The sequence below is a fragment of the Desmodus rotundus genome, chromosome 5 (genome assembly GCF_022682495.2).
Source record: "Desmodus rotundus isolate HL8 chromosome 5, HLdesRot8A.1, whole genome shotgun sequence".
Taxonomy (NCBI): domain Eukaryota; kingdom Metazoa; phylum Chordata; class Mammalia; order Chiroptera; family Phyllostomidae; genus Desmodus; species Desmodus rotundus.
In genome coordinates, this window is record NC_071391.1 from 31,697,742 (window position 1) to 31,711,085 (window position 13,344).

General features: G+C 49.3%; 1 protein-coding gene across 6 annotated transcripts in view; it reads right to left on the reverse strand.

Annotated features, from left to right (window-relative positions):
- NAV2 (neuron navigator 2) overlaps window positions 1–13,344 on the reverse strand; it is a 679,412-nt gene that overhangs the window by 254,708 nt on the left and 411,360 nt on the right. The window contains exon 1 of one of the 6 annotated variants that reach the window (XM_053924023.1): window positions 11,800–11,927. The exons of the other annotated variants lie outside the window; for them this stretch is intronic. Coding sequence (XP_053779998.1) covers window positions 11,800–11,871 — 72 coding nt within the window. The 5' untranslated portion in view covers window positions 11,872–11,927. Of the gene's footprint in view, window positions 1–11,799; window positions 11,928–13,344 lie in introns of those variants that run through there. 6 annotated transcript variants of the gene reach the window in all.

The window sequence follows — 13,344 nt, forward strand, 5'->3', positions numbered from 1 at the left end:
AGCAAAAATGGAGCTGGACATGTGCGAGAGATTTTAAGCAATGGCTCAACCAACGCATGCAGGGTTCCTGTCTAAGCCTCAGGCATTCAGAATCGACTTCTCCAAGGCTGCTTCTTCCCCCGACTTCTGGAGCCTTGAGGCCTGCTTTTCCTTTTACCCTGAGTCCACTTATCCTTGATCTGTGACCTTTCAGTACAAAGAACCACAACAGGAGGAAAGAACAAAGTCACCATCCCCGCCCCAGCTCCAGATCATTAAACCATTCTAGAGAAATGAGTCTAGAGAAAGGCTCTAGAATCATTTCACACTAATGTCAGAGGCGTCTTTCTCATTGCTTTCTCCCTCTGACCCCTCCAACTCCCTGGGCTCACCTGTCCCCCCACCCCTTTTAAGGGGAGACTCGGGACTCCAGAAGCCTGGGATGCAGCAGAGAGGCTACTGCCCAGGGCTTGAAGGAAAGCAAGGGGGGAGGAAGGTGGTGGCAGCTGCAGAGTGCATTTATTTTGACCCACTTATTCCCCCTGACAGAATTTCAAGGAGTGTGTCCGTCACTTGGTTGCTTATAATACCCCATCACTCCATAGCACACAGGCTGGAATCACAGGGGGAATTCTGACAGATCCACTGAAGGAAAGAACCTGATTAGTTGTAACAAGAAAACTGGTAATTGCACACTGTTAAACCAACAAGCATAGTAAGTTTATACTGAAATTAGCCTTCAAATGAAGTGTGGGGGGGTAGGTTGTGGAGGGGTGGCAGTCTAAGCAAGGAGCCCAAGAACACAAAACACATGCACCAGAAGCTGGCGCTCTGATGACTCAACTAGAAACCCAGCCCAGCACGCCAGGCAGCCTGGTGCATCCACAAGGCAGCGCTGGCGTTATATTAGGATGCGGTTGCGGGAGTGAGGTAAAATGCGTCTCTTAGAAGGAAATGCCACTGGGAGAGCAAACCAGTCATTCAGCATCTGCGGTGCCTTCCGGTACATCAACTGTAAAGGGGATGCTACTGTTTGGCCTCCGTTCAAGATGTCTCGCTCTAGACTTTGGCCATGTCGTCAACATAATATTTCCATGACTGAGCAGTATGTGGTTAAATGATTTAGTTCTGATTGTTCCGAAGCACAAAAATAATACTGCAACAAGGGCATAGAGTGTCCACCCAGAACCCGAATACCACAGAGAATGATGACCAATCATTCACAATTTTAAGAAAATCAAAATGCACCATTTTCAAGGGAAAAGCTGGTAACACGTTCACTTCTGCATCCACAGCATCGAGCAAGGAGTGTGAGCCAACCCTACAGGTGCAGCCACGTGTCCACGTGAGCTTTGAACTTCACGGGGTGGGAGGGGAGGCCTGAAACCAGCTAGTGGCTTTTCCCCTGCTCCCTGGTTTCTCGGAAGAGTCCAGTTCTGCCCAGGGTCCTCGCTGCCACCACATGCCCACCCTGGAGGGCAATGACTCTCCTTCTATCCCGCCCCGGCCGTCTCCAAATACATAACTTCAGTCACTTGTGTTTTCTCATGAATCACAGTAACCGCAAGGGCAGAGTACCTGCCGTCTCAGGAGCTAGTGAGGAGGGCAAGGGCTGAGATCTGGCTCTGCCTCCTACCAGCGGGGTGGTCCTAGGCGAGTCACGCTCTGGCTGAGGGTTGGGATCGCTCACCTGCAAGATGGTGATTTACAAGGTTGTTTTACGGACTCAATGAGCGCATACCTATAAGTGTCTGACACACACTGTTAAATAAGTGGTGGTTATTCATGTTCCAATTAATAAATTCTTGGCTATCTAAATTCTGGGGGAATAAGTCATTCTAGGCTGCTGAGTGTACACACTGCTGAGAGCCACAGACTTTTTTCCCATCGGGAATCTCTTCCAAATGAGTTATCATGATCCCTGCTTTTTAAATTAACCCAATTTCACTTTTTCCTTGATGGCTCGCAGACACCACTAGGAATAACAGTGTGTTGATGTACACAAGGATGCCCTTAAGGCCTATCAAGTCGCTGGGCCTTCCTTAAAACACTCCTGTGTCCTTTAAAATGGGGTGGAAAGGAAGCGAAAGTACTGTTCACATAAGAGGCTTGATGGGAGTTTTTAGTCCATGAAAATAGCTAAGTAGCAGGATTCTGTGGCACCCCTTTGAGCTGCTTCCAGATGCAGCAGGGAAGGCTTTCTGGTTCTCGGCTGGTCTCCAGGCAGGTAGGGCTGTCAGAAAACTGGGTTCCAGGAGCACAGAGGTTGACCGGCTTCTCTCTTCCCCATCTGAGCACATGTGGAATAGTTACCACCCTGACATATGTTTTGTAATACGGTTAATGCGAAATGCTCCTACCGAGCAGTACACATCTCTGTCTGGACCCGAAGTCCCAACGTGTGCGCTTTTGTTTCAAAGGGACGCGCAAATACAATACACGCACATAGCAAGTGACTAGACAGAAGGGCAGGGCTTACCCCTAATCCAGATTTCCACGTTGCTCCACATCCCAGCACCATCCTTACTCCTCCTTTACCCACGAACATCAAGTCAAGATGCACTGCTCAGAGCCGCTTGCCCACTGAGTGCACGAAGCAAACGCCACCCGAGCCCCGGCCTGTGCTGGGTCCCGCTCTGGCTGCAGTTTGGTGCAGGGTAAATACTACCACTGGCCCAATGCCTATGGTAACTTAAAACACCTTCTCGAATCAGACCGCTTAGGTTCCAGACATGCCTCAACCACTTCCTGGTGGAGTTATCCTGGACAAGTTACCTGAACTGGCTGGGCCTCAGCTTCCTCATCTGTGAAATGGATCGACTGCCCGTCCAGGTTACTGCAAGACTGAACTGACAGTCTCACAGTACTGTTGAGACAGTACTCCAACAATGCCTGGCACTCAGCAACGGCTCACTATGTGAGCTGTGGTGGTAATTCCCACGAAGATGGTGACATACAATGCAAGCACTTTGCAAACAATGGATTCCTTTAGCCCTCTACTTACTGGTGAGAAAGATTTTGTTTCCCTCACTTAACAAATGAGGAAATTGAGGCTCTGAGGAGTGAAATGACTCTCCCAATGTCAAGTGACAAGTATGCAGGGTTTGAAAGAAGCGACTCTGGCTCCTAACGATGTCACACCGCTACTGAGAGGTCCGCACAGGAATTACCAGCCATCGAAGGTCAAGTGCCACAGCAGTGTGGGAAAAGCAGCGAGAGAGGGCCAGGCTTACTGCACAATAGCCAATACAGTGTCACCCTATCCTAACCCTGGGAACAAAGTGGCCGCTTGTCATTCAGGGCTAACAGACCCAAGAGGGGAGCTGACACTTTCCCATGTCACCAAAGCACAAAGCAAACATAATTTCACAACGGTGTCACTATAACAAAAATAAAAATGCCGGAAGAACATGAGTTAGCATTGCAGGGCTGGATCCAAACGAGAAAACACTCAGGAGTGAAGTCCCCCATTCCTCCCGGCTGAAGTGGGGCAAGGCCAGCCGGAGACCTGTGCGGAGAACGCCGGGGCTGTGCCTGGGAACGGCCCCTCAGCCACACAATGGCGGCATTGTCTGTTGGGAACTCGAACAAGCAGCAGGTGGGTGTGCACAGAAACCCCAGAGGTTTTGAAACTGTGCCTTTAAAAAAAATAAACCAGGCTGGTGAACGGGCTGGGAGGGACTGGTGAGATCTGAAGGATGAGCATGTAGGTGCCTGCAAACTCCACACCTTGGGTTACCCCACTTTCAATGCCTACGGTCCCCCTTTCCTGCCACCCTGTTCTCCAGCAACAGGCATGGCTCTGCACCATGCTTCATAGTATGCTTTCCCATTCACTTCCTCCATCACCTGTGCACGAGAGGTATGTGCTTCTACTTCTGCAGAGGGCCTACTGTGTGCCAGGAGTTTGTACCAGCAACCTTATCTATCATCTTTCCCCACTGGAATGACAGCTCCAAGAAGACAGGAATTTGTATCTGTTTTATTCACTGAAGTTCTCCAAACATCTAGTACAGTGCCTGGATGTAGTAGGTGCTCACTACATTTCTACTGAATAAATCAGGGGTGTCAAACTCATTTTCTCCGGGGGCCACATCAGCCTCGTGGTTGCCTTCAAAGGGCTGAATGTAATTTTAGGACTGTATAAATGTAACTGCTCCTTAACAGTTAAGCGAGAGCTTGGTGTTGCCACCGGGAAGAAACAAGGTGCCGGGCTGGATAAAACAAGGTGGAGGGCCAGATTCAGCCCGTGGGCCTTATGTTTGCCACCTGGGGAATAAATGAATGATCATCCCCGTTTTACATACTGGAAAACAGAGGCTCTGAAAGGTAAAGAAACATGCACAGGGTCACCCAGCTAATAAAAGGTGATGCTCCACTGGATCCAGGCAGCCTGTGCTGGAGTGCTCACAACGGCAAAGTGGGAGCCAGGTCTCCTAGGGCCTCCCTGGAAAATCAAACGGGGGCTGGTGAGGATGAAGACGGAACTACTCCTGCTTGATTCAGAATAAAATTGGGCCACTCCACCGTTTTCCCTCTCACCCACTCCAACCTGAGACGTGAGATCAGAATAGCTTTCAACCTCAATGTCTAGCAGCTCCAAGAAAACCAAGTGTCAGAGCCCACTTGGAATTTCTCAAGTATTTTCCGTCCCTTCCTGTGTTCATTAGTTACTAATTAGGCACGCTCTCCTTCCTGGGGCTCCTTCTGTGCCTATGGTGGGAAGGGGGCCCTTCCCTGCAGGACTGGGGGCAGCTGCCGAGTATACTCTTTGGCAGTGAGCATCCCAAAACCCACAAGAGCTTTTCAGGGCTGCCTGGCAGGGCAGCTACACCTGAAAGGCTGGTGACAACCTGGGCAACACACAGGCCTTTTTCCAGTCTGGCTAGTAAATGATCTCTTACGCCTTAGCCTCTACCTGGTCTTCCAAATCTCCACAGCTCCCCTCACCTGCAGACCAACTACAAGGAAAGAGATTCGAGCAATTGTGCCGCTCAGTCGTTCCCATCGAGCCCAAACGCATCGGCTTAGCTTTCTAGGCACAGGCTTGTACCCAGCCAGGACCCTGGCCTCTGACAGGTTGCTTAACCTCTCTGAGTCTCACTTTCCTCACCACAGGGTTGCTGGGTGGACAGAGTGAAATGTGAGACCTAAGGAACCCCGCACATACTTAGACACCGAGTATGCCAAGGCTTTGTGACCTTGGGAAAATCATCACTGTGAGCCTCAGCTTCCGCATCTTTAAAATGGGATGAAAATCTATTATCCCATTATGGACTGTGAGGGCTATTGTGTCGAATGTTTGTCAAGTGCTTAACACAGTGCCCAGCACAAGTTTCATGTTCAATGTTAGCTCCCTTTCCTGCCTTGTCTCCATGTCCCTAACCCAAGAATCTCTCAGGCCCACCACTACCACCATGGGCTCCAGGCTGTGTTACCCATCGGTCCCTGCAGGTGGGTTTTCTGGGCTGGCATGTCCTCCCTCATCTCCTCCACTTAGCAGGATAGTCCCTTCTCTTAGAAACTAACACTGACTGCCAGGCTTCCCTCCCTTCTCTGAAACCCTGGTGCACTTACAATTAAACGACCCCATGTGCCTGGCTCCCCAGCCCGGGCCTCTGTGCACACTGTCCCCTCTGCCGCGGGCGCCATCTCTGACCCACCACCTGGCAAACGCCTACTCAGTGTCTTAAAACCCAGTCAAGGGTCAATCCCTGTAAACCTATGCCCAACCCCCTTTCTCACTCCCAACACAAAATTAATTGTTCCTTCTCCTGGGCTCCAAAGCACTTTGCACATGCCCTTAGCACGGCTACCACAACTACCTATTCACATCTCTCTCAGTCAGGAGCTTCTCAGCAGTAGAGAACATGTTTTATACTTCTTTGAAACACTAGTACTATGTCTGACTCATGACAGGGGCTCATTAAAAAGCATCGATCAACTTGCTGGAGGGTGAATGGATGGATGGAAAATGAAGGAGCGGATGGATGGGGGGAGGAGGGAAGAAGAGACTGACCCGTGTTCAGAGACGAATGACTAAATGGGGAGATGGATGGTGAACGAAGGGACGGGATGGATGAACCTGCTCCTCTTACTGCCCAGAGGATAAAGTTCACGAAATCACCTAAGTCCATGCACCTTTTAGATCGGTCCTGGCGCAAGGCACAGAACGGGAACTGACAGGTCGCACCCTGCTGTGCGGATTCCCAGCACCCTAACAGCAGGAGCCGGCTGACAGTGAACTTCAACTTCTGTTCAAAAGGACAGACACACACCTAACTAGAGCAGGCGTGCACTGGCTCAGGAGCTGATTGTTAAACTTTCAGGACATCTGCACGCAGGTTGTCAAACACAGCCATTATTTGTAAGAAATATCAGAGAGAAAAATTAAGAAAATCTCGTTTACGATTTCATCAAAAAGAATAAAATACCAAAGATTGGGTTTTCTTCTTTGGGCAGCTATTTCCTTGTTGTCCTTCCTTGCCGCATTACCAGATTAGTGGTCTGAAATTAGGTATTCAAAACATTCCCTAAAAGGATTAATACAATCTGTATGATTAGATATTTCTGATTCTCTGCAATGTTCTTTTATGAGGTGTTTCTGAATCCCAAAAGACCAATTCATTCACAATTACAGTTACAGAATTTCGGTGACAGGAGAGTCTTTGGTGATCTGATACCACCCTAAGTTTACAGCTGAAGAAAAAGAGGCCCACTGAAATTAAGTTACTTCTGTTACCCCCACGCCCAAATATACGGCACTCTAGCGACCTAAAATAAATACACAGGCAAATCATTCATGAGCCACAGTAAAAAATGAAGCAGATAAAAATGTAGCTTTGTGTATGATAAAGCTGAACTTAGAAAATTGAATAGTCTAAAAAATAATAAAATATTTACTTCCAAATTGTCTTAAAATTCTTTTCTACAATTTTACTACAATTTAATTGACACACAATGACCTGCATACATTTAAAACGTACAATTTGCCCTGGCTGGTGTGGCTCAGTGGATTGAGCACTGGCCTATGAATCAAAGGGTCACTGGTTTGATTCCCAGTGAGGGCATGCGCCAGGTTCCCAGTGGAGGGGGGCGGGGGGCGAGAGGCAACCACACACTGATGTTCCTCTCCCTTTCTTTCTCCCTCCCTTCCCTCTTCTCTAAAAATAAATAAAGTCTTTATAAAAAATGTACAATTTGCCCTGGCTGGTGTGGCTCAGTGGGTTGAATGCTGGCCTGCAAACCAAAGGGTTGCCAGTTCACCACCTCCCAGTCTAGGGCACATGCCTGGATTGTGAGCCAGTTCCCCAGTAGGGGGCGCAAAAGAAGCAACCACAGGTTGATGTTTCTCCCCTCCTTTCTCCTTCCTTTCTCCTCTCTAAAAATAAATAAATAAAATCTTTTTTAAAAAAAGGACAATTTGATGAGTTCTGAACTATAGATGCCCACAAAACCATCACTACAATCCCAACACTTCCACCCACCCCAAGTACTTCCCTGCAACCCCTGCAACTCATCCCTCCCTCCACTGCTGTGGCAAGGCTAACACCGACCTGCTCTGTCATTAGACATTTGTTCGTTTTCTAGAACTGTCTATAAACAGAATTATATTTTTAATAGATTAAATTATATATGCTTACCATTAAATTGTCAAAGGCCGTAATACATACTCAAAACTCACCGCTTCCTAATTATCTTACATTTTACTATTGTTTGTGCTCTTGAGCCCGAGTAGTCCCATTGTATGGACACAGAGGAAACGGTGTACAGAGGTGTCCTGTTGCACATCTCTTCCCGAGTCCCTGTCCAGAGATGTCGGGTGGGTAGACAGAACTCAGCCTTGGTTGGAAGACTTATCACAAAATCAGCAAGTGCTACCTGTCAGCCCTTTCCCCCCAGAAAGCCAATCATTAAGCCACTAACCAAACACAGTTGAAACAGGAAAAATATTATGTTATTGTTCCCTACCCCACCGTCAAAGGGGAGGTATATGAGTATGCAAATTTAGGGGAGTAGAGACTGAGCTAAAATGCTTTGTGTGAGAAAAAGAATTCAGGGAGAGAAAGAGCTGAGGTTCAGGGCTGGGAAGCAGGGAGTCTGTGGAGCTGGGGATGGGAGAAGCCCTGGAAACAAAATCCAGGGCCATTTCATGAAGTTGTACACGATCAGAACTGTCCCCTTTCAATAAAGTCTATGTTCTTACTAGTGCTTTCTAGGGCAAGCGAAATCCTTCTTAGGTAAACCAAGAGGTGCCAAGTCCTGCTTCCCAGTGGGTGAAGGGACAGGAGAGCGCAAGCTGGAGGCACGCACGGGTAGGTCGCTCCCAGTTCAGAGTGATGAGGTTTACGCACAGGGACAAGCGGACAGACGGTGAGCTCGTGGTCTCCCTGTGCAGCACCTAACAGGGCACTTGCCTGCAGGAACACTGGCTGAAACGAAAAGCCATAAGCCTCCTGGGTTTTGGCATCGGTGTCCAGCTGCCCGGCCCTCCCTGCCGCCCACAGAAACTCCACCACCCACAGAGGTGTCCCAATGGGCCCTGCTCACAGGGCTCCCTCGCTCCCAGGCCCTGCCTCCACCTGACCTGGGCGATTGAAACTCACCTGAACCTCCTTCCCTTCCGTGGGAGCTTGCTAGGTCCCAGGGAAGCTGCCCCTGGGGATGGCCGGGTGAGTCACTGTTCCCAATTAACATTTTTACATTTCCAGTGGTGTCATCAATACTTTAAAGCCAGGAGACTGATGTGAGGAAATGTAACCTAATCACTCTGGCAAGCTCAGGAGAGATTTTTCTTCTTCTTTTCTTTTTTTAATCTGTGAATGTTTTTTTTGTTTTGGTTGAGACTTTTTAGGGCCCTTCAGACCACTACAGGTGAGTGGCTACAAGCTGCTTATTAAAATCCACAATACCCAACACAAGCTGTGTGATTATTTGAGGATACTCTCTTACCCAAGAAACCTGCGTAGTAGATGGTAGTTTAAGGGTTCCCCGGGCTCAAGTTTCTTGAGAAGATACACAGCAGCCAGATTTATCAGGGGAAGGGGACTCAGTGAGGACCCCAGCGTGAGGGCACCCATGGACAGCCCACTGTCCTGCTGGAGGAGCTGTGACTGAAGGTAGGGCGAAAGCAAGGGGCCAGTGCATCTGGCTCTAGTTTCTCTTTCAGGAAGAGGACAGTGGAATAGCTTAGGGGCCCTGGGAAGTCGGTGAGGCAGCAGGCATCCTTATCCTCCCCCACTTCCAAGTGTAACTGGATAACTGCATGGATTTCCCTGACTGTATGTGACAAGGAGGAAAATGTTTGTGCGAGTGCTTACAAGCGTGAGACCAGATCCGGGGCCAGATCCTGGCTTCACCCCTAAATCCAGGCAAGTCACTTAACTGAGCAGTTTCTGCATTTGTGAGGTGGAGGTAATAGTACGTAGTATAAACTTACATTAAGGATTAAATGAGAAAAAGAAAGCACCTGTCAGCATGCACACACAGGTATTCGATGAAGGATAATGATGCTTCTTAAGGAAGGTCCAGGGGCTCACAGTCATTGGGCCCACGGGGACCTCACACAGTCTGACATCCTCATAAACGGTCACAGGGCAACATCCCATTGGGCAGAGGCACAGGGCCGGGTAAAGACAATGCTGTGCCTCTTGTGGGAAAGTTGTGTGGCAACGCTTCAGAAATCTCGGGAGGGCAGGCGGTTCCCAGCTGTGTCTGGCACTGACCTGCCCCTTCTCCAGTTAGGAGTCTCCTTCCTTTCTCAGCAACATCACGGCCAAGTGACTTGGCCTCAGTGGAAGTGGCTGTTGTGCCCTGGGCCCCTCTCCAGGCCAGATGTCAGAACTCACAGGCCCAGGGTATTTAGCGTTTTCTGTGTTTGGTAGTTTTTGAATAGACTTTTACTAGGAAGACTAAAAGATACCAAGCTGGCACCCAGGAAAGAAGGAGCATCTCCCCTACCTGGGGGACAACCCGGCCCAGACCACAAAAGAACAATTTGCACAAAGCTACTATTTATTTTACAAAGTCCTGGGAGAAAGCCCTCATTGATTCATCTCCAGGAGAAGAATAAAGTCCTAACAGCAACAGCTCAGCCTCCCATCTGCAGTGCCCATGATTCATAAAGCTCTCGGGCAGACAGCATCTAACCTGAGCCTTGCACAGCCTGGGGAAAAGGGGAGGCAGCTGCATTCTGCCCATTTCATAGACGAAGAAAGCGGGCTCGGCTGGACAAAGATTAGCATCGGCACTCAGCCCAGGTATTCCAACACTGTCTGGCCATCCAGGTGTCTGTCACAGGGCAGTTACAAAACCCAGGCCAGGTCACTGGATGGCCATGATGGGGAGAAACTTCTCAGACAAAACAGGAGGGAATCTTCTGAGAAAACAGGAATTCAAATCCTGTGTCTACTCAGCCAGATTCAGCACAGATGGAAATCCCCGTGCAGTATGAGAATGTTCATCGAAGCTCAGAACCACAGACCATTTTAGCTTCATTTTACTGAAATATCTATTTTGAACAGCCTGCCTCCAAAAGAAATCTCTTCCACAGGGCAGTGAGCCTAGGTCCCAGAGCTAAAAAGTAGTAATAACTCAAAGACATCCCCGCTAATCGTGCTTTGCCTTGGGCAGTGTTAGACGTCTGAAGCAAAGGACATAGCAGTGTCCAATATCCCAGCAGCCTTCCACCTTTAATGAGCCAACATGCCCGGAGGACGGAGGCAACAAGAAGAGGAAAATATTCAGAGGACTCAGTAGAGCAGCTCATGTAGAAAATGGCCTCAAAACTGTGTCCCCCCCCCCCCCCAGAAAAAAAAACCTGTAGGGAGTTTTTTTCTACAGCATTCATATCGACGCCATTCATATCCTTGCAGATACAGAATATCTGCTCAGCCAGGCAAATGTCTTAGGGGCTTAAACAATTTGTAATCCATCATCCTAAGGTCAGTTATGTGCAATCATCACTAAGCAAATAAGAGCAGCACACTCTTCCCTGGAAACTAAGCCCTGACTAAAGCTTATAAGGTTCCTGGGGCCTAGGAAGGTGGGCTGGGGGAGAGGCAAGGAGGGGGGCTGGGGGAAGGAGGACACACTATGCCGTTTTTGCAAGCTAAGTAGACCCCGTCAAAGTGACCGTTCTGATTGTCAAACCACAGCACCACTCTGTCACAAGCCTCAGGACTCCCATTAGCCCCGGGATTATGTTAACAGGTTAAAGTTTAAGAAGACACAAAGGAAAAAACAACAACAACCTCATCTTGCCTTGTTGTTTCATGTTGCAAACTCCCAAATGGACTCCCCACAGCAGGCAAAAAGCTACAGAGGTACCGCTGTCTGGCTTGAAAGATGCCATCCAGGCTGTCCTGGCCAGGGGCAGGAGAGGTCAGGAGGAGAAAGCGCTTCTGCAGTGAAGCCCTCCAGAGTACTCCTTATGGCTCTTCAAACCCTTAACGGAGGTCACTCTTCCTCCCCATCTGAGATCCACCACCTCCTGTTGGCATCCTCCACCCCAACTGTTGCCATTGGGGTTTGCGATTGTATTTTTTCAGGCCATCAACAACTTCCAGACACACCCTCTCTACCTGCTCTAAAAATACACCACTGGGTCCACACCAGGGAGGACACAGGAAGCAAAACGCAACAAGAAGGTGGCAGTTAGTTCCAGGAAAGCGTTCTGCAGATGAAAGACTGGCTTGGAATCCTCGTGTTCCTACCTCGCATAGAATATAGACTGGAACCACCTCTAAACACAATCCCAATTCAAGCAAACTTCATCCTCTCTCCCCACAGACCCTGCCAGAGTCCCTCAAGGTTGCTTACCACTTTATAATGGTCGCAGGAGTCCCAGCTTTGGCCCCGGATGGGAACCCATACGTTGATGCTTATAGGCATGGCCTGACCTACAGCACGGTCCCAGCACTCCTCCGCCTGCGCCCTCTTGGGGTGTCTAGTTCAAAGCACTGTGGAGGCGTGTGAAGCCTCGAAGGTTAATTTTAGCTGAAGTCACACTCCCGCTGTGGCCAGATTTTCTGACACAGGCCACCTCCTGAATAGCAGCAGCTTATGTTACCCCAACCCGCTGGGCGGCCCTCTGGCCCTCAGCCCCAATTGCAGCCGGCTACAGTTCTCCCTCCCCATCTCCCCAGCAAACTCTTCGCTCTCCAAAATAATCTGACTCTTCGTGCTTACATTAAGGGAAATAAATCACAGTTCCTTTGCTGTCCCAGGCAAACAAACTCGGGATGGCCCCCTCCTCACCCACACATGGCACAGGCTTGGTGAGGAAGCTCAAGGCCACGGGGCCACACACACTGCACTTGAACGGGGCAGCGGCTGCTGCAGCCACACACGAGCGGAAGCCTGGTGTGCTCTCATGTTCTGCAGTGAGGTTTTGACAACCTTTGTCTGTGCTGTTGGTTGTGTGGGGCCCACACGTGCCTTGTCTCTTTCCTGTCACTGTCTCTCTGTCAAAGGGAAGAATAACACCGCCCGCCCTTCCATTTCTCAACAGGCTGACGAAGGAAAGGGATCTTACTCCTGCAAAGGAAGAGAATGTGAGCCTGCATTCAACTCTGCAGAGGTTCTGAAGAGGCTACCCGGGCATTTTCGTGGCCGCCAGATCCCAGATCTCAGCAACTGGACAAGTGCAGACTTCAGGAGGAAGGCCATCAGGGGCAGCCTACTTCAGGATGCGCTTCTCTCCAAGATCAGTGACCGGGACCTAGGAGCTTACGGTACCAGTTTGTGCAAGAGGTGCTTGCCAGGCGGGTTTCTGTTATGCTTTTGAGAATGCCTTTTTTTTTTTTTTACAGTGTGGACGGGACCATGGGAAGGCTATGGAAAAATGAAACAAATCCAGAGTGGGCTACTGAGATCTCCGAACAAATCCTCGAGCCTATAACCTTGCAGGAAACATGCTGGTGTGCAGCATTTGAAATAGGTGTGAGAACCACAACCAGAAACTGCTCCGTGTGGGAAGCAACGCCACGTCTTTGCCCCACCTGAGGTCTATCTGCTGTGCTCCCGTGGCGGCCGAGACCCCTCCTTCATATGATGCATTACGCTTGAATCATTTCATTCACACAGGTATTTACGGAGCATGTACTCTGTGGCAGGTACTCTTCCAGGCTCAGAGGAATCAACAGTGAGTAAGAAAAGTGCTCTCATGGGGCTTTATTCTACTGAGGATGAGGGGTGACAGAGAGAGAGAAAATGGCGATACACTAATGAGCAAGCCAGTATCAGCAGACGATAAGTGCTATGACAGAAATGCAATAGAGAATGAATGGTGAGGAGTGGAGGGATACTACGGTAGAGAAATCTAGAATGGCCTGTCTAAGGAAGTGATGTTTAGAGACCTAACAG